The sequence below is a fragment of the Lepisosteus oculatus genome, chromosome 3 (assembly GCF_040954835.1).
Source record: "Lepisosteus oculatus isolate fLepOcu1 chromosome 3, fLepOcu1.hap2, whole genome shotgun sequence".
NCBI classification, from domain to species: Eukaryota; Metazoa; Chordata; class Actinopteri; order Semionotiformes; family Lepisosteidae; genus Lepisosteus; species Lepisosteus oculatus.
Genome location: NC_090698.1, coordinates 49966191 through 49989794, shown reverse-complemented (window position 1 = coordinate 49989794; position 23604 = coordinate 49966191). Strand labels below are relative to the sequence as shown.

Here is a 23604-nt window from a genome sequence, read left to right as displayed (position 1 = left end):
TCAGAAATCTGTCTCTGATACAAACTAACACCCTATGTATATTTTTATAGTTATCCTTATGGGATTTTAGCTTACATCTCATAAATAATAAAACGCAACCATCCATTCTCTCTAACTTCGCAAATGTTAGACTGTATTACAAGGTTCCAGTTAACACTGTAAAACAATTCATTTCTAGCACATCATTACATTGTGATGCACAACACTTGGTTGTGTGCTTTTTTTCCAGACATGCGTCTTGGCCTGAATCCATTGAGGTTTGTTGCATTGCTGTCTTTGTGAGCTGACATTCTAAATTATGGCAAACAAGATGTTTTTCTCCTTGGCTCTATGTCTAGGCTTTTATGAACCTTTTAAACAATTAGTCTGCCTTCCTTTGAAGATGTTTTAATTGGTCTCTCAGACTTCAGCAGTTATTCCTGATCTTACCTCTTTCCTTGTACTTGTGAAAACATTATCTTAGTGAGAATATCTCGTTAGCACTGCCTTTTCATTGTGCTTAGTTCTGGCTTGTGCCTTCTTTCACTTATTTTCTGTAATTGTGTATTTTAAAATGAATTGAAAAATTCCTTTAGTTTCTGCTTGTGCAGACATCATAATTGCAGAAATGCTTTTGTCCTTCAGTTGTATGTAATTCTGCAATGTAATTTTATGTTTCAAATGATAATATAATCTACCACAACGAGATTTATTGATACCTTTAATTTCAAACAATGTCATTCACTTATTAATTTACTTTTAAGAAATATTACTGATTAAAATACTTTTGACATGTGGATTTTTAAATTTATTTTTAGGCTTGTTGAACATTGAGCAGTACAATTCAGCATTCCAGGACAGTTAACTGATTTCTTTACACTGTGCTTTTAAAACATGTCAGTTGCTTTGTAATCAAACTAAAACCACTAAGTACTCAAGAACTGGACTCGAGACTACCTCAGGGAATAAATCGACAGCCCAGCTCTAAATTAGATCGTATAAAGTAGTACCAGCTTATCAGAACAGTGGATGATGTGATGCCAATCTACGTTTTTCATGACCACCAGTGGACCACAATGCTTACTTATTTTAGGAATGTCTGTCTTAAACATGACATTGGTAATAAGTTGTACTGACTCTTTAAAAATGGTGGACAGGGTAACTACATGGTCTGTTGCTGAAATTATAGCACTAAGTAAGAAAATGGCATGAGGAAAATACGCCCTTGACTACAGATGTCTTCTCCATTGTTGGCATCTTGCTTTTCTGAGGACTAAAACAGTATGGACTTTCATGGGCGTGGTTCCAATCTAAGATTCTCTATACAATGATTTTTATATATAGGACCCCTGACTCCATCACTGCTACATTTGGAAACATACTTGCCTGGTGGGATGCTGCTATCTTGTTATCCATGGGACTACTAGGAATTGTAACCAGAATTAAATCTTATATATTATACATGTATGTATTATATGTGTGGGAACTTCATTGTGGATTAATCAGATGTTCTTGAGTGTGATTCTCCCAGTTGGGTATGTAGTGTGCACAGGAGCATACATATGAAGTTGCAGGCAGAAATAGTGACATCTACTGTTGAAACTTTGCCACTGCTTGAGAGGGTAAATCAGGGTTTCACAAGCCTCATAGGTTAATGAGTCAACAAAATTATTTGTGTAGCAGTGGGAAGTGGTGTTTAGAGTTCTGGACTTGTAACTTGTAGTTACATTTAGAAAAATGAAGTTACATTAAAGATAATAGGTGCTTGAAATAGTTCAGTCTGTTTTGATGGCTACATCTGAAAAAAAAACTTGGAAATACAAAGTTCTCTTTAAATCGTAGGCTGCAAATATTATTAATAGGTGTGTCAATTGGGTTGAGTCAGTGCATGATAGTTGGCATTGATGTGGATTGCAGTTTTAATCTTGATGCACAGGAGCTGCACAGTTCGAATCAATGTGACTTGTACATTTGTGAAGATTATTTACATAGCTTTTGAAGTGTCGTTAAAGATATGTTATTTATTTAAAGGGAATGCAGACAGTCTGCAAATTTAAGCGCCAATAAGAATGCTTCACTTTCAGACTAAGTAAACTAGATTATTGTTACACAAGACATGTGAAAGGTTATGGAGGCAGTATGTGCTCCTTGTATTAAAATGGTTTGTCATCAAACAGCTGGATTTTGGAATTACACAGAATAACAGATTCATTGGTTTCTATTATCATGAATACTATGAGAACAGTTCAAAGCAAGAGAAGGTCATCTGGCTTATCTAGATTATGTGGCATTGGTATCTAACTGAAGCAAGGATCTTATCCATCTGTTTCCTGAAGGAAGCTGGGGTATCATCTTCCATAACACGGGTGGACTTTCTGTATTCCCACAACCCTGTGTGTAAAGATGTGGCTGCTGTTCTGGGTTTTAATGCACTTTTCCCTGTCATTTTTGGGCCACTGTTTTCCTTACTTTTATTTACTTACTGGTGGGCCAAGTTGTTTTTGTGTTTCAAGCAAAATGTGTTTCAGCTCTGAAACTCCATTCATTATCTACCAATTTCATATCTGTTCTGTTTCTTTCGGCTTAGGCTCTATCTTCATTCCTCTATCTACAGTTTTCCTGAAATTGTACCTGTAACAGTTTCAAATTACAGCATATTTATGACTGCAGTTGCCTTATGGTTCTTTCATGTCTGTTGTTTGCTAACATGAATTCAGTAAGGCCCATTATCAAGGCTCTTTAGGACAAACTACATTATAAATAATACAACAGCTCAGTTTTTTAGGTATTCTATGGAGTGCAATAGCTAGTATTTAATTAGCAGGCTTTGATGCCATTTAAAAACATGTCTAGTAATATTCTATTTCCTGGCAATATCTTTATCAGTAATTGAATTAAAGGGCACATCTGTTTAAAATTGGTTTCCATTAGGAAAGGATTCTCTGTGATCAGACTGTTCTGCTGCTTTAAAGCAATACTTTATTAAAATATATAAAAGGGTTTTACTGCACTAAAATCAACGTTTTTGAAAAGATTTTAGCCTGTTTCCTTTTTTAAACATTGTAGACATTAACGTTTACCAGGTAAATACTCCAGAAATAGATTCTACTGTTCCTCTTTACTCTTGTAAATGGTCTGCTTACGTGCAGATTTGGAGCCACACAAATACTCCTCTGTTTAGGCTGCACACCAGAAGCACAGTCCTTGGCTCCTTTCTGTGAAATGTTAGCAGCTTGTTCTTTATACTTTCCTTTAACGGTCATCAGCAATGACTGAGTCCTATACTGTATTAAGATTTAAAAAAGGGGGTCTAAGCAGGTCGTCTTTTTCCATTACATTTTATTTCACACCTTTTCATATTTTAATCCCTAACATTTTCCAGTCACTGGAAAATAACACACAGCAAAAACAATTACAATAAACAAATGCATTGAAACCTCTTCAGTACAAAAGTAGCTTAAAAGAAAACAATATTACTTCTTTTCCCCAATATATTTATTTGTTGGCATGCTAAATAAAAGTACATTATGTGTGTCTGTACCATCCTAACCACAATCATCATTTGAATCAAATATTCAGATTTAATGGTAAAAGAATCCCAGAAATATGCATGTCACTCAGTTAATGTATTGGTTAATTTAAAAAACAAACATGAATTGTTCTGGGAGCCACATAGGTTGCTTTGAATATTACTATTTAATTTTTCATCCCTTCAGTGACAGAAATTTTAAACCAGCTCTTCTGGTTTATGACATTACATCTATAATATGTCCTTGTAAAAATGGTGATTCAAAAAGATATTTGACATGGGTACTTTAATGTGCTACAGAAAGATGAACCGTCAATAAATAAAACATAAAAAAGAATTTTTGGAAAGCAGTTAAAAATATATCACATGTACTGTAAGCAAAAAAATCTTATTTAAATATTGAACCCCCCACTTCTATCTCGGCACTTGGAGCAGATAACTTGCGAGTCCCATTCGACTTCATATGATACATTTCCATTTGCAAACCATATCAGCTCATTGGAAGAGAATTTCTCCAGGTGTCCATGGCGCTAAGCAGGCCAGGGGGCACCTCACGTTTCACCTGGATGGGACACTGATTGCCCCCAACAGTGCTCAAGGGCATGACATCAGATTCACTGCTGGGACTTAAGCCCACAATCCTGTACTGTACATTAGGATGAGGAAATTAAGGCATTGGATTTTTGAGGCGTGTTTTTGTTGTTTTTATAAAAGAGGGATAATTTTTCTACTTTTTAAAACCTTGCATTTAAAAGATGCCAAACTTTTTTAATCCCCTTAATAATGTCCTAGGCCTTTAATGAAAATATTAATTTTCAAACCATGCCTTAGACACCAATACACACACTTGAATGCTGTGGCATCGGCCACACCCTTCTTGGTTTTCTGCTATACTGTTTTAATTAAATGTGAATAAGAGAATGTGCATTAGTCAAACAATGAGCAAGATATTAATATCAGTCTCGTACATGCAATATCCTTACTTTTCTTTTGGGATGCTGGGGGGAGATGTACTTTTTTCTAGGAGACTCCTTTCAAACACAAGTTAAAAAATCCCAAACAGTCAATCCTAATTGCAATGAAATTGTAACCATATGTGATATTTATTCCTTCAAAATTAGAGGTTTAGGCAATGACAAGTCTCTTGGGAGATGACTGAGTTGCAAAACGAAGATGAATATTGAAAATATTTTTTTCCATTGACTGCTGTTTTTTAGAACTTTTTACAATCTGTTTTCGGAACATTTGAAGGGTGGTTAAATGGGAACATAGAAAAATTCTAATATTATATTTTGAATATTTATTGCAAATGTCAGCCATATAAAGCACACTGTAGACTGCCGTGTAACTTGTCATCTCTGCACAGAGATGATTAGAAATATTTTAAGTGGGTTTTATGGAGAACATAAAAAAACATACCATAGTCAACATACTTATATGAGCAGAACTTTGTAAAATCTTGACTTAATAGCTTTTATATAGTGCTTTTCATCCCACAGGATCCCAATGTACTTGAACTTTATTGCGATATGTAACCGGTACATGTACTGGTACAATGGAATTCTTACTTACAAAAAGTCTCTCGATTGTAAGAAGTGTAAAACACAAAGTGCAGACAGTGCATTAAGTCAATATACAAACAGTGGACAATATACAAGTAAACAAGTAAACATTTTGAATGTAAGCAATGCAAGCATGACTGGAGATACACAATAAATAAATTAGGTATGAGGTAGATGGTGTAGGTGTGGTCCGAGGTGCATGACCAAGTGTGTTTGCCAACCACACCGCCTGTGGGTAGAAGCTGTTGAGGAATCTGGTGGTAAGTGTCCGTATGCTATCGTATCTCTTCCCTGAGGGCAGTAGGGTGAAGAGCTCATGCCTGGGGTGGTGACTGTCCTCTTTGATGGCCAGAATTTTACCACAGCAGCGGTCCTCATAGAGCTGTATAATCTCGGTGAGACCACAGCCATTGATCTTCTGGGCCAGGTTCACCGTACTCTGCAATGCCTTCCTCTCTCGAGAAGAGGTGTTGTTGTACCATACGGTGATCCCGTTGGTGAGGACTTTACATTTAGAAGGGGACCTGAAGGACCTCACCTTGTACATTATAGACAAATTGTGGCCCAGAGGACAGAGTGCCTCTAGCTGGTTCTCAAATGCCATATAACAGCAGCAAGTTTGTTTTCCTTAGAGCACCCCCTTGGGAACTCTTTTTAATACAGCAGAACTGAGATGAGAATAAAACATCTGGCAAAAGGATGCCAAAATGAGTATTCTCTCACCTTGGCAGTTGTTATTTCTGACATACATCTATGCCTGTGTTAGTGTCTTACATGAATGCAAGTTGAATTCAGGACACTTTCTGTCAAAAAAAGCTTAATGTTTACTCAAATAGATTAGATGTCCCACACTGACTGCTCCTGAATGCAGGCTATATCTCACTGCTGTTAACAAAGAAGGTCTCAGTTTGTATAACGTTGGACACAAGCTAAAACTCCAGGGTGGTTATATGTCACAGAGTGCCAAAACGTGGTGTAAAATATGTTTGCAGTCCTTATTTGACTGAAAAACATGTCTAAGTAATATTTTTCTTCTTCTTATCCTTTATCAGGATTTGCATTGCATGTATTTGCATCGCATGTCCTGATAAAACTTTCTTTCTGCCTTTGAAGATATAAAATATACAGAGCTAAGCATATTGCAACATGATGTGTATCACCACAGCTGGTTGGCCTTAATCAACATTGCCTTGTTGCCTAGAACTAAAAAATAGCTTGTTTACGGAAGTAAAAAATAGTGTTTACATTCTGTATTTTAGTATTGTGTAAGGATGACATACGTTGTACAGCTCATGTAAAAAATGCGTAGTTACATATGCTAACCTTGTGAGATGCAATATTCTGTTTATAAATCTGTCCAGCTTAGCAGACATGGGAACAACGTTGATCAAACTACACTAGTTCGTATCTTTGACCTTATGTACACAAATGCTCAATTTGGTTCTACTTTAAAACATCTGTACCTAATTAAGCAATAATATGCGACACTGAGGGAGTAACTTGCAATTGCAGGCCATTTTCTTGGCAGGAAGAGGGCTGAGGGAGTTAACGTTTTCAGTGGATATGTATTTTTAATCATGGTGTTATTGGTATTATTGAACTACAAATATGCCTACACTGTAAAATCATACCTCTTATATTACATATTTTATCTACCTTTGACTGTTCAGTGCAAACACTGACATCTTGTCCTGATTCAGGGTTTGATAAATCAGTGTAAATACATTTCAGTGCTGTACTATACAAACCATTTGTGTCACAGTCTCAGATTTAGTTCAGGTACTTTAACGGTGACTTGAATTCTGTTCATGTGTACACTTTACTGAAGGTTAGAAGTTGCCAAAAAATAAATTGCAGTCTGTAGGTTTGTTAAATGTGAGATATCATATGAACTATTTGGAAATATACCTCTAAAGATGGCTATTTCATTAAACTATATTGTTTTCTCTTGTGACTTTTTGTCTCTTGTATTGTTATAGATTACTTTGTAGTGATATAAATTACAATGTACCAGCAGGCCAAACACTATGCAGTTTTGCAGCATATGTGGAGAGGGAATTACACTGTTTTGTTGAGTTTCCATGTGAAATGTTATGTCACTTTGTAGGATCATCTCCAATTGACCAGCTCTGGGAAGTTTAAATAAGCTAACTAATGGATAATTCAGTCTTGTAGGTCAACTTCTGGCAGTTTTCACATTTTTCACAGCTTGTAAACCCTCCAGAGCTGTCATTTGAAATGTCAGAGTCCCTTTTACAGAAGAACTGCTTTTCCTTTCTTTTTTAAATACTTCAGATCAAACCCAGAGTTCAAAGTTACATTACCAGAGGAAACACAGACAGGACAAAGACAGTAAAATGAAAATTAGACATCTTGTCTGCAGAACGGATTTCTTATAAGCAGGTAATTAAGGCACTTAAAGACAGGGTTTAAAGAAAATCTCTCCTTGTAACTATTATTTAAAAAGCTTAACAGAGTATGAACACCAGCATAAAGCACCAGCCATGTGCAGTTTCATGTGTCTGCTGTGAAGCTGCTGCAACACTGGTTTCTTGTCTTTGTGGGAAGGCCAGGCTCTATAGTGACCATGGAGCCTGGCCTCCAGATTGAAGAAGACAAGAAAATGAAAACATTGTGGCAGAAAGGAAGTTTTATGTAAAACAACAGGTTGCTTTTATTAGGAAAAAATATAAACCATATTTTGGAAAATCGAGCATCAATCAGAGTATAATAACCGTATTCATGTTTGTCATAACATGTGACAGTACATGTCTGAAGAAAGCAGTTTTCCTGTTCCAAGGGAATGATTCTTTAAAAAGGCAAAAATGTGTTGTGCTCGTTGACTGTTGATTTTGAACGTGATTTAAAACAGCCTTAGCACAAAATATGGGGGAAATGTTTTGTGTTAGTATGGATGATTATTTGTAAATGTACTGTTTTTGTTCCTCAGGACTTTTTTAAAAAAAAAGACCATATGAAATCTGTTTGCTTTGCATCTCAGATCAAAGGTGTTCTGTGTACCTCCCTGTCATTCTTGAGTCAGGCTTCTAAATTATTGAGTTCAGGGCTGGTTCGTACATAGAGACAAACTAGGAAATAGCCGTCACCTAGAGCTCCAAGTGGATTGGGTGCCAAATCTGAGGAGAAAAAAGAATATAAAAAAGCTTGATTTTAAAATAAAAATTTAAGATCTACAAATTAAATAACAAAGTTGTAATTATTTCAATTCTTATGTGTATGAAAGAGAGTGTTAATTATAATTCTTAGAATTTATGAAAACTCAACTTGTAATTGTGCTCTGCAAGGTGATACACCACTATTTTTCTTCCCCCCACCAGCTGTTATTATCATAAAGCATTTATGTAAATCCAGAATATGAATATCTTTATGTGCTATTTTACCTTAGCCATATCGGGTTGTATAATTATTAGCCTTTCTTAGAACTGGCCTCTGTGTAAGAAATTATGGCTAAAAGATGCTTTTGAAATGTAACTGTCAGTATACATTTGAGAATATTGTTACAACTTAACATCATAAAATGAAAAAAACAATAGGCAGAAACTGAGCAGTTTACCTAGTTGTAGGTGGGCTGTGAGAGACAAAGGATCAAAAGAAATCTCTGCTGGTTAATCAAAACTGAAGAATAAACATTTAACTCACAGCAAGACACTTATCATAAAAAGATACAGGTAAGATTGAGGTCAGGGACAAGAAAAGAGAAAGGAATTAAGGAGCACCAGGTGAATGGACCTTGTTCTGGTCTTGGATTGGTGATGTATTTTTAGAATAGGCAGACTGAGCCTCTTCCACTTGTGAATTTCCAACATTTATATGGAGGAGAATTTAGCTGTTGAATTCTGTTAATTTGGGACTCTGGGTGTTTCTTTTGTTGGCCTGTTTAGCCATTATAGGTTTTCAGGTCTGAATCACATTAAAGTTCATTGAAGAGTTATTATTTCTTTGTTGGATTTTCTGATAGTGGCAGTTGGGATTTGGAATCAATATTTTTTATATCAAGTTTTTTATTTGACATGGGGCTAAAATGTTATCTAGCTGTTGTGTACAAATTCTTTCTGGAAATATTTATTTTAATGTATTTTAAGAACCTTGGTTGGACAGACGGCTGGACAAATTGAATTATTGAACCTCGATTTTAAGCGTTTAATCAACCAGATTACCTAAAGGGGGGGGGCATGGTTTGCCTAGGATGCCAGGTGCTGGCAGCTATTCTGCGGCAACCCCTAGTTGATTAGGATTCATTTTAATTTGTGCCATTGCCGTTTCAAAATCAGAGCTTTTCTGTTTGTAATATTTTATATACTTTGACAGTGAAAAGACAGTTAATGAAAACTGCAACTGAATATCTGTGCAGCATCAGCTAATATGCTAAGCGTGAAAAAACATGTCAGTTTTAACCTCAACAAATCGATTTACTATTGATTTACTAATTATTGATCAATTTGAAGGAAAATTACTCTTTTACTAGCAAATGCACTGGCACTTTGCAAAGGTGAATTACAGAGGTCAATTTATCATGTGGACTAGCATTTGTAGCATGTGGAATAGCAGTCATAAACAGGGTTGATCAACACGGCTGTTACTGGGATCGTCACAAGCTGGTAGCAAGCATGGCTGCCTTTGGAAGCAATGTAAGCTGCAGCTCTTTGATGCAAGCTTTGCACCAGGTTGAACACGCTGTCCTGTGGGATTTTGTCCTGTTCGTGTCAGAGAGCCCGGACAAGCAGGTGCCTGTTCATGGGTCTCTGAACCTCTTAGCTGCCACACATGATGCCAGCTCATCCCACAATTGTTCAATGGGGCTCAGGTCTGGCAAGTAGGGCATCCGTAGCACAGCTGTCACATTCTTATTTTGCAAGAAAGTGGCTGATGCACTAGCAGCGCGAGAACAGTCTGTCCTACTGGAATGTTATGTTGGGATGAGCATGTAGGAAGAGCAGTAAGTGAAATTCCAGGAGTTCACTTCAGTGTAGTGTTGTGCTGTCGGATAGCCAACAATTACCGCAAATGGAGTTGTGTAGTAACTAAACTTCTGGTCAGATAATCACACTTATCTTGATGTAAGTGTGTCACGATTCTTGGTCTCGGAGATCACGGTCTGTCTTTGAGAGACTGCATTTCTCAATGTAGTTTATTGGCACAGAGGCATTGTTCTCTTTCTTAATAAGCAGGTTGTATTGGTTCCTCTCTGTGGATTTCACTCTTCAGTTTCACTATGATTGACATAAAACAGGTGAAATTTCAATAATCTTAGTTTACTTTAAAGATTACATTTATGACAAGTCTAAAGTCTTGCTTTTTATTATATAATGATTAACAGTGTTAGAACAGTACTTTAGAGCAGAAATGTGTGATGTTTAAATACATAAATCATGTTGGGAGTTTTGGGTACAAATTCATTGTTATGGTACATTCAAGGAGAAATGGTGTCGTGTTTTTATTTGGCACATTTAGCACAAGGATTAGTGAGATTTATAAGTAAATACCTCATCTTGCGGATTAGGCTTTGGGATAGAGTTTCACACAGATTAAAGACTTAAGGTGTGCATTAGAGCTTGTTTGGCACACATTATAACAGAAGGCCGAATGAATTGCTTTCACAGATTTTCCATATCATATTCAAGCTTTTGTTCATTTCTTTTAAAGCTGCACTATTTAAACTGTAGTTAAACTCTACTGTGGAACTTGAAGAAAACATCTCCCTTCCCCCAGTTTCCTTTAACTCTTATAACAAGAGCTGTGAAAGATGATGGACGGTACACAGCCTTCCATTTTTATTTGTGTTGATTTCTGTGTTATTTAAACTTCATTGGTAGTCTGCTTTTATACTGCTTATCAGTAGGAGGTGAAATTGCCCAGTGCATTTAAAGTGACAGTCTTTATTTTCAGATACCCTGTGTGGAATTTATATTATCTTTGCTGGAGTAAGACATTTCTCATGGGTAATTTGACATTACTCACACAGGTCTATCAGTGGATTAAAATAGATCTAACAGCAGTTTTACTCACATTTTTTTTTCATTCTCACATTTACAGGGTTTCTAGAGAGAATTAAAATTATATGAACAATGTGATCAGTCCTTTTCTTAGTGCTAGTATACAGCTCCTTCATAAAGATCCAGTCTTTAAATTCAGGGTTAAGGCTTGTTAAATTTGAATATTCTCAAATGAGATACAGTAGGTCTGAAGTTTGAGCATTATTGAATACAAAAAAAGGTCTAGCTTTGGAGATAGACACAAAAAGATGTGCCTCTTTGTTAAGTAAGAACTTCAAATTGATCTGCTTCTTTAAGTAATAAACTTTTTTTTAGTTAATTTTTCAAAGCGTAATGCAGTTCTGGAGGGCCGAAACATTCCCTATTTTTTTATCCACTTAATTGAGTACATTCTTTGCTTATTTGGGCTTATTAGTCTTTCCTTGTTCTTAAGAGGCTTGAGAGTTAGAGAGTTACCTCTCTAAAACCTGTTGAACAGTTGTCCTCAAGGACCAGAGTTAAACACCGCTGGCATAAGGTAAATACTGTATGTAATACTGTAATTCTTTAAAAGAAAGATGAAACTTTCCAACCATATGTTTGTTAGACTATATTTCTCTGAACATTGCTTCAGTTTTCAATTTTGAAGGGTCTCCCTAAGAAATGTAAACTACTTGTCAGCAAATAATATTCTTGCCTCATTGTCATGTTGGATTTGAGGAAAGAAAAAAATGGAGATCAATCCCATATGTTGGAGCCATGTCATTCCAAGGTCTGCACATTGGCAGTCAGGGATTAACCAACACTATATCCGAAATCCCTCAGTCCCAACCACTGTAATAATAATAACATGTCTATTGCTTATGCAGATCCTATAGTTTTTGGAAAAAAGCATATGATCGTACATTTCCAAAAAATCCATGAACAAGATGAAGAACAAAAACCTGAATATTTTATTTTGAGCTACAGAGAGGATTTTATACTTCATGTGACGATGTGGTATTTGTTAAATTTAATAAAGTAGTTACTTGAATAGTATTTAGGTCGATGGTGGCTATGATTTTAATTACCTTTCTCAGTCTCTCTTTGGAAAATAGGCTTCACTCTTAGTTCTTACTAAGATAAGGTCCCACAACAAGTTTAGCATTCAGTCAAAACCTGGTCACGCCTGACGCCTGAATTGAAATTCAGTACTTGATGGCACGCTGACTACATAAAGAAGATCCTAGCACACAAAAGCTGCCTTCAAGAACAAGGATTGTTATTTTGTAATTTTGAGGTTTTGATAAGGCCTGGGCCTATGCCTTACAAAAATTAGTCTATGAAGTAATTGCGAAAATTAACACTTAATAAAATCAGTTTTAACAATCTGTGAGTTAACCTGAGGTTTGGAAAAACGTGGGGCATTTAGCCTGTAAATGCATAGGGCATTTAGTTTTGGGAAAAAAGGGGCATTTAGCTTGTTTCCTTGCTTATAGTTACTTATGCATGGGCATGGCAAAGAGTGACTTGAATGTAAGTGGAAATTAATTCACCTGAAAGCATATTTTCTAACATGAATAGCTTGTGTATGTCATTTGTATCCCTCCATCCTTTTTTAATCTCTTTACCCTTAAAGTGTCACAGGAGAGCCAGAGTCTACCCCAAAAAGCAATGGTCATAAGGCAGGATACACCCTGGGTGGGACGCCAGTCCATTGCAGAGCACACACTGACACACCACACACTCACACCAGAGCCAGTTTTCCCAGAAGCTAATTAACCTACCAGTATGTTTTTGCACAGTGGGAGGAAACCCACACAAGCACAGAGAGAACCTACAAACTCCACCCATATAGCACCTCAGGAATTGAACCCACAACCCCAGCTCTGTAAGCCAGTACTGCTAACCTCTGCGCCCCTGCGCTATTGTACTGCTCTGTTAGGTGTATTACCGATTTCAGCTGTTTGGTTTATCTGTGAGATGTTTTATGTAAATATTACCATGTGTACACTCACAGTTTAGAGACAGGCTAACATTCTGAGAGGCTGTGTAGAGATTGTACCTGTTACTCCACACAATTCACCGCCACAACTGGAATGTTTTGTGATAATCCTATTAGTAAATTGTGTATTTGCATGTTTAATATTGCAATGGTGCTTATGTTTATGTTTACATTTTAGTTTTTTTAATTATTTAAGTGACATTTCTTCATAAAAAGTATTGTATTGGGGAACAGTTCTGCTCAATACCCCCTGACTGACTTTGATTAATTCTTGTGCTAGTATGTTAGGGTCTGTGGTACATATGGATCTTATTTAATGAGGAACTGAGATTAGTACATCCTTGGCAAGAGGGCTAATTAAAATGCAAACCTAATGTCAGCTTGATTGGGAAGTTTTCAAAAGGAGGTTCAGTTACAAAAACAATCTGCAGAATTTAAAATTAAAATACAACACAGAAACCAGTATGGCAGCAGTTGTGGAACTGAAAGTTTTAAACCACTGCCAGTTGATAAATTGGTCAGCTGTATGCCATAGTCCAGCAGTATTAGCACAGCTTGTTTGTATTGGAGAAAACGGGCCTAACACATCGAATGAAGACAGGACATGTTCATGTCATGCCTTATTAATTAAAATGGTCCAAGCTGTGCAAGTTTTAATTGTGCAAAAACCATCAATATCAGAAAAGCCTAATATAATTGAAATTTACAGAACATTTCTATACCAAGCTACATGACTTCTGAAGCAAGTGTTTTTTTTATCAGAGGATCTTTAAAGTCTCTGGCCTCAGGCTTCCTCCCAGTGGACATTTTAACTTCTGGAACTTTGTGGGGGTTACTCTAAAATGTCAGTTGAACATCATGCCAGAAATAGATGTAAGTAATTGCTGTTTGAACAAACACTGTAGTTCATACTACATCTGGATAAAACAATAATACGGGAATAAAAATGTCTCTATTGTGGACTCAAACGCATAAGAAAATAATGAAAAAGAAATTCATTCCGTTATTGGTGTGTGTGGGGAGGCTGCTTTTAGATTTTTTTTTAAGTTTCAGATAGGAGTGTCTGGAACCATATACTGTAAGGGGTGAATAATATTGTTACCTGTTGGTCTCTAGAGATTTTCCTCCGTGAGGTAAAGGCAGGGATAAAAAGACATGAATGCTGCTTGCTGAGAAGGGTTTGAAGTGGAGTACAAGGACGCAGATGAGAGCTGTTTCCTTTGGGGACCTGACATTTGCTGTTATACTTATGGAATCCATTTGTGTTTTCAAAGGGACAAGTTTCATGAAAAAGGATTCTGTCAGCCATACCGAGGAATCGCATGTGCGCGATTCATTGGAAACAGAAGCATTTACGTGGAGTCGCTCCAGATGCAAGGGGAAAGTGAAAACCGAATAACTGGTAGGAATGGCATGCCTCTAGCAGAACAATAACCATTTGTTCCTACTCTCAAATGCACGTAGATGGTATTTGTTGTACTGTTCCAGGCTTCCAGGAGAGTGCTTAATCACAGTCCTTTTTGTATATGAAGTTGTCTTTTACCCAGTTTAAAAAAAGGTTTTTAATTCAATTAGACACAATGTTTGTTTGCATTTAAATTCTTTACATACTTGGTAAATCTCTGTATGTCTTATTATCTGGGTACACAGTAGTAACTTCAGCCAGGTTTTAGGGTAAAATTACTATGACTCGTTACCAAACCGCACTTTGTATGTAATTTGGGGTGCAGCCACAGCTAATTATTTTGTCTCGAAGGGAATATAGAATTTTGTTCCCCCTAAAACTAGTGTTTCATCGTATCATCATATCTTAAAATGTGCTGAGTACTCAAAATGTTGGAAAGTGTTTCTGGGTTTTTTTATTTACAAATTTGGGTAATTTGTTCTTATTGGACAGAGCAAGTAATCCAACTTTAAATACTTTGAGATTATTTTGGACATTTTCCAGATACAAATACATCTTTCTCTTATGTTAAAATCCATGAAAGCAACTACTGGTTTAAGTTTAATATATTCCAGGTACCGATCAAATACCATTTTAAAAAAGTAAATATTTGCCCAACATACATTGAAATGTAATTGATTTAAGAATCAACAATTCAGTATTAATTTGTTCTCTCTTTAAGCACAGTTGCTAAATTAAAACCTAGATCTGTTTTTATTGGTTGCAAAATGTTATGTATAATAAATATGAAGCTGCTAGATCTGGTGTTTCCTGTTAGAATTGTTATCTCTCTTTTTTTCCCTTGTGATATTAAGTTACCAGTTTCCAACTTACTGTAAATGTTTTTTAAAGATTATTGAAACATAGCAAGAACATAAGAATCTTTAAATTTTGCAGGGTAAACTTTTAATTGGCATTTTGAAATATGTATTAGTTGAAATCGTTTAGTTTCTATGGCCTAGCTGTAAGTTGACAGATTGCTTTTTCCTGACATGAACATTTAACAACATAACAGCTCAAAGTAATGTTAAGGGAAAGCATGTTGTGTGTCACACTACCTTCACAAAATACATGCATTTTTAAATTCTCTCTCAAAACATTTCCCAAATTTTGCAATACAATACCAACGAACAGTAGCACCCTATGAGAATTTAAAAAATTGAATTGTTGGTTGTTAATCATCTTTGTTTTACTGTCATCAGCTTTGTGTCAACATAGGGTTTGAGGACTGTGTACACTTTCCAAACACATATGTAGCAGTCAGAGCAATGCAGTATATTCCATACTAACCGTTCCTTCAATTAAATGTGGTCTTGAAGGGCCAATATCAGTATTTCAGCTGAGTGCTTATTAAGCCATTCAGAAACCCATAAAAAATACATTTTCTATTTTCATTACTATTTGGATAGATGAGAATAGGTTAATATTTGTCTCAATAAAACACTTATTATTAAATATGTTTGGATAAACTATAAACACTTGCATTATAGTTCACAGATTCAATTTTGTTGAATAATATATAATAAATGAACATTTTAATATATGTTCAATACAGAGAAATAACTGCATTATGCAAAGCTGTTAATACTTCCTACTTCACTAGCTGTACCAGATTTCTGGGCTATCAGAAGTCAAACCTTTCTGTGAGAGTACAGATATTGCTGTGGAAACTATCTCCAAGTTTAAACTGATATCAAGCTATTAAAATACTGCATTTCAAGTTTAAGTTCAGAAATACACTATTTTACGTTAGATGGCAAAGAGAGACCCCTTGTGAAAAAGATGGGAACTATTAAAATGCAGACGCAGCAGAATATCAGTTCTCAATGCAACATACAATCTGACACGAATCCTCTGGGTTGTAGGACTTTCTCTTGAACTTGAAAAGACCAGGACCCCTTTCAAAGTAGCTTGGAGTATTATTGCTGTTGTTTAACAACATTGTTAGATGTTGTCTGTAACTGCATTATGGTTTGGGTATTAGAACTTCTCCAGAGTTGTACTTCACACTATGATGATGCATCATTATCTGGGTTCTTAAATCAATTTTAACTAATTATTTTTGTATCTATAATTAAAAACAAATAGTCACAGATTACTCAATACCAACAGTTCGTGTTTTGGCCCATCACAAATTTGGTGTTTAAAAACAGGATGTGATAAGTAAAGAATCTTTGCACTACCTAATATTCCTTTACTGATGTGAAACAGTGTTCACATGGAAAGAAATCGGGCGGAGGGGTGGCTCTGTGGTTTAGGATCTGCGCCTGTGACTGGAAGGTTGCTGGTTCAAATCCCGCGGCCGGCAGAGGAATCCTACTCCGTTGGGCCCCTGAGCAAGGCCCTTAACCCCAACTGCTCCAGGGGTGCCGTACACCCTGAGCTATGACCCCAAGTTTCTCTCTCCCCGTCTGTGTCTCCATGGAGAAAAGCTGGGGTATGTGAAAAGACGAATTCCTATTGCAAGAAATTGTATAGGGCTAATAAAGAAACATTATATACATTATTATAAATCTTCGATGCTGAAATTGCAAACAAAACAGTAGTTAAATTCCTACTCATTTCAAGTTTGAAAGGCTTAATGCAGAACTGTAAATTTGTATCTTCCCACCCCCTCCAAATAAAAAAAACTAATGTTTTTTTAGCTTTTAAAACATTAGTTTTCTCTTTCTCCTTCTATTGTGGCACAGCTGCTTTCACCATGATAGGAACTTCCACTCACCTGTCAGACCAGTGCTCCCAGTTTGCCATCCCCTCCTTCTGCCACTACGTCTTCCCGCTGTGTGACGAGGGCTCCCGTAACCCCCGGCAGCGGGAGCTGTGCCGCGACGAGTGCGAGGTGCTGGAGAACGACCTGTGCCGCACTGAGTACATGATCGCCCGCTCCAACCGGGCCATTCTCATGCAGCTGGAGCTGCCCAGCTGCGAGGCGCTGCCCCTGCCAGACTCCCCCGAGGCCGCCAGCTGCATGCGGATCGGCGTCCCGGTGGACAAGCTGAAAACATGTAAGTGCCACAGAGCTCGGAGGCCAGAGGGGCTCACTGCGGCCGTGTCTCTGACTGGGTCATCTGGAGATCTGCCACCTCTGCTGACGGTCCTTGCGAAGTCTGAGACGGCCTCCTGCAGTACTCCACAGGGCACCAACATACCTTTTTTAATTTACTCTGCTGCGAGAAGTTCGTGCCCCCCTGTCATTTTGTCATACACCAAAGAAGTTTACAAGGATGTGGGCCGCAGCAGAATTGTTGCGGGGGAAGGTTCCCGCAGCCACAATCCGCAAAGGGCCGTAATTTGTTTATTTCAGGAAGAAAATCTGGTAAGAAAAATAGATTAGCACCAGAGATATTCTGATTTCCTTTATAAATAACAGTCTAAGGAATTTGGCGTGATTGCGGGCTTAAGTAGGATTACCACTGCAGAATGGGAAATGTGATACTGCTTTCTCAAAGGCTTTGCAAAAATGCTTTCCAGACGTGGCCAATTCACTGCAGCCACAGAAAAGGTCCATGACCCCCAGCTCAGTAGTTTTTCCTCCTAATCAAAGTCCTTGGAAGAGTTGAAGTCCCCAGTAGCCTTGTGACTTGAGTTATATTACACTACTAAGAACTGGTGGATTAAGGGTGAGAGCACAAATGTATTTTTTATTTCATTCACTGAAAACAAGCATGTTATCAATCGGGGAAGCTAACATACTGTACATCTAAGAGTTTTCCTCCTCTTTGTCTTTCAATTTTCCTAGAATCGCATTTATCCAGTCGTCCCAAGATGAGTTTTGTGGCAGCCTGTTGGTGTATTTTTTTTTTATTTGGTTTTACGCATTTCTTTTTCCTCTCTTAATTTTTAATCCTTGTGAAAGATCCTCCTCCAGATCACAAGTGTTACAACGGCAGCGGAGCAGATTACAGGGGCACGGCGAGTGTGACCAAGTCAGGGTACAAGTGCCAGCGCTGGAACGCCCAGTTCCCTCACAGCCACCACCTGACGGGTGTGGAGTTCCCGGAGCTGGGAGGAGGACACAACTACTGCCGGAACCCAGCCGGCCAGATGGAAGCTCCCTGGTGCTTTACACTGGACGAGAATGTGCGCGTGGATCTGTGTGACATTCCTGCCTGCAGTAAGTGGACAAAACAAAATATGGGAGAACGACAATGCTTGGTTGGAAATGTTGTTGTTTTGCAGCGTGTCTAGCATAGATGTTTTGGTACTTCTTAATAATAAACTATTTTATATAACACCTTAAAAAGTGCTTGACAGTTAAAAAAAAAGTACACAATGAAAGGAGACATCAGGATTACCCAATTACAATTAGGGTTTGGAAAGCAATGCAGCAGACACAGGACCAGTTAAATAAAAGCCAGTGTAAAGAAGAAGGTTTTGAGTCCTGATGTGAAAGTGCCCAGGGAAGGTGACTCTCTGATACCCATAGGGATAGAATTCTGGAGCTTTGGGGCATAGCAGGAGAAGGCCTTGTCACCCAGAGAGGGTAGAGGGGCCTGGGAGACAAACAGGGGACCACAATTAGACGAACAAAAGCTGCAAGATGGGGAGTAGGATGATAGTAAGTCAGACATACTGATGTGCCAAGCCATGTAAAGCCTCCTAGGGAAGAATTAGTTAAGCATTTCTTGTATTACATTATGATGAGGCTTCATTTAACAGTGTTTTTTAATTATTACAATGATAGCTTACCTGAAATCTCCTTTTTGGGAACATAGTCTGTTACACATTGTGTTCCAGTGCTCCATGTCTTGAAAAAAATGGTTATTCTGGAATACATGTAGACTTCATAGTTTCTTTCTTTCCCAAATAAAAGAGACCAATATGCTGAAATGTTATATGGATGAGATGCAAAAAAAAACCTTTCCATTCCTGGCACAGAATCTGAATGTGGTTTACCGGAAAGCATCCACTGGGGTTTCTGGAGAATAGCGCACAAGCACATAACATTTACTTAGTGACCCACTAATTCTAAAGTCGATTGCGGATGCACTCCAGTTAAATTTCATGGCATTAAATTAATTAATGCTGTTTCCCTTTGGTTTGCAGAACCTCGAGAAAACCATAAAATGGAGATCCTCTACATTTTGATTCCCAGCATAGCGATCCCCTTTGTCATCGCCTGCCTGTTCTTCCTCATCTGCATGTGCCGGAACAAACAGAAGGCCTCCTCTGACACTCCTCCTCGCAGGCAGTTAATGGCATCACCCAGCCAGGACATGGAGCTGCCCCTCATTAACCAGCACAAGCACCAGGTAACACAAAGTTGAGCTTTAAATATGAGTATACTGCACCCATTTTAAATTGCTGCATAAAATGATGCACTTATTACTATTGAATTAAACATGCTGTGGAGCTTCATGTATACGTATTGTTTGATACCAATGTAGTAAGTTTTTATTGTAAGGAAATAACAGAAATAAAAATCACAGTAGAGCTCATTCATCCATCTACCCATTTTCTGACCACTTTATCCAGTAGCAGAGCTACTGGAAACAGGACTGTCTACTGCAGGGCTCACACAGACACACTCATACCGCGGCCAATTTTCCCAGAAGCCTGTTAACCTAGCAGTGTATCTTTGGACTGTAGGAGGAAACCTGAATCCCAGAGGAAAGCCACGTGAACACAGAGAGCAAACAAACTCTACACAGATAGCACCCCAGGAATTAAACCAAAGGCCCTAGCGCTTGTGCAACTGTTCCTGTCTCAAAGTTATTTTGATTTACTTTTCTGGAGGTGTATATACATAATCATTCATTGTCAGTTGTTACAGTCATCGTGATTATGACTATGATGATACGTTGCATTGAGGAAGAGGTATACAAACGTTAATCCACATTACCTGAATCTAAATATACATGCTTGCCAGATGGTGTTGTCTCTTTCAAACTACTTAAGGTAGTTCACATTTTGTGCTGGACTTAATTGTGCAGAACATATTCTGGACAATCAAAGCATGTAGCAACAGTACTAAGGCACTTCAAAGAAATAAGCAATTGGATCTGTAAATATGTCTTGATTTTGCATGTATTACTCCAAACATGACCCATGTAAATGTTGTGAGGATTTTACCTAAATTTAAATGATATATCCTTTATATACTGTAAATATATTTTATAAGTCCTAGTTATTTTAAATCAGTGCTAATAAGCAAAATATCATTTTGTGTTACGTAGGGAAAACTCCGGGAGATCAACCTGTCTGCTGTGCGCTTCATGGAGGAGCTCGGTGAAGACCGATTTGGGAAAGTGTACAAGGGACATCTTTATGGCACAGCACCTGGGGAACAGACCCAAGTAGTTGCCATCAAGACGGTAAAGGATAAAGCTGAATTGACCCTGAGGGAGGAGTTTAAGCATGAAGCTCTGATGAGGTCCCGGCTGCAGCATCCCAACATCATCTGTCTGCTGGGTGTGGTCACTAAGGAGCAGCCCATGAGCATGATCTTCAGCTACTCCGGACATGGGGACCTCCACGAGTTCCTGGTCATGAGGTCCCCCCATTCAGACGTGGGAAGCACTGATGATGACAAGACGGTGAAATCCACCTTGGAACAAGCTGACTTCCTCCACATCGTGACGCAGATAGCCGCTGGGATGGAGTACCTTTCCAGCCATCATGTGGTGCACAAAGACCTGGCCACCCGAAACATTTTAGTGTGCGATAAACTCAACGTGAAGATCTTAGACCTGGGCCTTTTCCGTGAAGTCTACTCGGCTGATTACTACAAGCTGATGGGAGGAAATCCTTTTCCTATCCGTTGGATGTCTCCAGAGGCTATCATGTATGGCAAATTTTCAGTGGATTCAGACATTTGGTCCTATGGTGTGGTCTTGTGGGAAATCTTCAGCTATGGCCTGCAGCCATATTGCGGCTATTCCAACCAAGATGTCATTGAGATGGTGAGGAACCGACAGGTCCTGCCCTGCCCTGATGATTGCCCAGCTTGGATCTACACCCTCATGCTGGAGTGCTGGAATGAATTCCCTGTCAGAAGACCCAGGTTCAAAGACATCCACACCAGACTACGGACGTGGGAGAGCCTGTCCAACTACAACAGCTCGGCTCAAACCTCGGGGGCCAGCAATACAACCCAAACCAGCTCTCTCAGCACCAGCCCCGTCAGTAATGTCAGCACGGCGCGGTATGTTGGCCCCAAACAAAAAACCCAGCCTTTCCCTCAGCCCCAGTTCATTCCCATGAAGGGTCAGATCCGTCCCATGGTCCCTCCTCAGCTGTATATTCCCGTCAACGGCTATCAGCCCATGCCAGCCTATGGAGCCTATTTACAAAACTTCTACCCTATGCAGATCCCTATGCAGATGCCTCCACAGCAGATGCATCCACAAATGGTGCCCAAAGCTGGATCACATCATAGCGGAAGTGGTTCCACAAGCACTGGCTACGTCACGACGGCCCCGTCAAACGCTTCAATGACTGAGCGAGCGGCTTTGCTCACGGAGGATGGAAAGGCCGTTGAGGAAGATGTTGCAGATGGATCTTCCCAGACTGCTCTGCACAACGAGGATGTGTCTGTCCCCGAAACAGAGCTGCTCGGCGACAATGACACCCTACATACAGAGGACCCCGAGATGCAGTCTGAAGCATAGAGAGTAATGTAGTAGCGGAGACCAAAACAAGAACTGTGACATTTTGTGGTAACAAAAGCAAAACCTACAAAAAGAAAAAAAAAACTTAAGTGAAGGGAATGATCTGCATTCATTGTTAACTCAAACTGAATTGTTATTTATAGTGATCTGCATTTATACTCCAGCAGTGTTTCAAATCAGTCATTACTGAGATTCAGATTGTGGATTGTGGTGACTCTTACATGGATCCTGAGCACAGGTGACTCTGGAACAGCAATGAAGAATCACGTGTTCACCCAGAGGAAATGTGTGCAGGCGCAAAGGGTGTACAATATTTTTTTTTTTTAGTGGAAGTGTTGCAGAGTCATTCAGAAGAATTTTTTTTCTTACTGTTGCTGTGCAACATAATGCAAAATTTGTCTATAGCGGATTTGTAGAGTTGCATTTTTGAGGTTTTTGTTTTTTGCTGTTTTTGCATACAACAAGGTAAGGATTTATTCACTGTGGACATGAACTGATGTTCAGATGAGAAAAAAAGTGATCTTATGTTTTATACACACATTTATACTTCTTTAAAGGATATATTCAATTCTTCAGCCTCAAAATGGGCAAAAAGATTGGAATCCTGGAAAATAAGAAGATTTTAAGATTGTATTTAGATGTTAATGCCTTTCTGAACTACGAATGATTTAACTTTTTAAGGCCACGTTTTTTCCCCCTGGAATTCAGTTTAAAAAGGAAGCAGTTGAGAAGAAACCCTGGTCTTTACGAGAGACTGGAATTTCGGCATTTCAACCTGAAATTGCTGTTCATGACTTTTAAAGTAAAAGAGAAAACTGGGAGGAGGAATAGCTTTCTTTGCTATCATTTGGAAATGTGACTGCCTTCCTACACAATGAAGTGGCTGAAAAGCTTCAACATCAAACACATATACCAAGGCAAGTTTTGTTCTGGTACTGCGTCTTTTATCGTTTTAAACCCTGTACAGATGTGTAATTTAAAAGCCTTTTTCTCCGACATACTCGAGATTCTCCGATTTTTATTTCAATTTGATGTAATTTAAATGCTTCCTCTCTTCTGTTCAGATGGGGTTTGTTATTCAGTGGTATTGGCTTTTATGTACTTTTTTTAGCCAACAGGTCCTTGCATTTTTCAAAAAATGTGTTCTTGTAAAACTCACGAATGTGATATTCTTTTTTTTTGTAATCGCCACACAGTTTAGCCATATATTTTGTACATCCAGCCACGTGGAATATTCAATAAAATGATACATTACTTAGATCTCCAATGAGTGGGTGTCTTCAAAAAGTTACAGTAAGTGCTTTATTTGCTTTTGTGTTACAGTATATTACAGGAAATTAAGCTCTGTATTCGAATAGGTGGTTATGTGCTGAAATATAGTGGACTCACAGAATATTTAGAATGATTACTGACACAGTACATTTCAGTAGCCTGCCTCATCCTGTAACATTTTAATAATGAACATGGAGCAGAATTGGGAGTGAAAAGTGTATTTGTCCCCGT

The 23604-nt window shown here is 38.2% G+C and overlaps 1 protein-coding gene across 2 annotated transcripts in view; it reads left to right on the top strand.

The window, feature by feature from the left end:
- ror2 (receptor tyrosine kinase-like orphan receptor 2) overlaps positions 1-23361 on the top strand; it is a 97901-nt gene extending 74540 nt beyond the window's left edge. The window contains exons 5-9 of one of the 2 annotated variants that reach the window (XM_015365740.2): positions 14322-14449; positions 17182-17496; positions 18348-18605; positions 19538-19743; positions 20668-23361. In XM_015365740.2, the coding sequence (XP_015221226.1) occupies positions 14322-14449; positions 17182-17496; positions 18348-18605; positions 19538-19743; positions 20668-22101 (2341 nt within the window). In that variant the 3' untranslated portion in view covers positions 22102-23361. The remainder of the gene's footprint in view (positions 1-14321; positions 14450-17181; positions 17497-18347; positions 18606-19537; positions 19744-20667) is intronic. The other variant, XM_015365745.2, reaches the window with a different exon arrangement.
- The last annotated feature ends 243 nt before the right edge of the window (positions 23362-23604 follow it).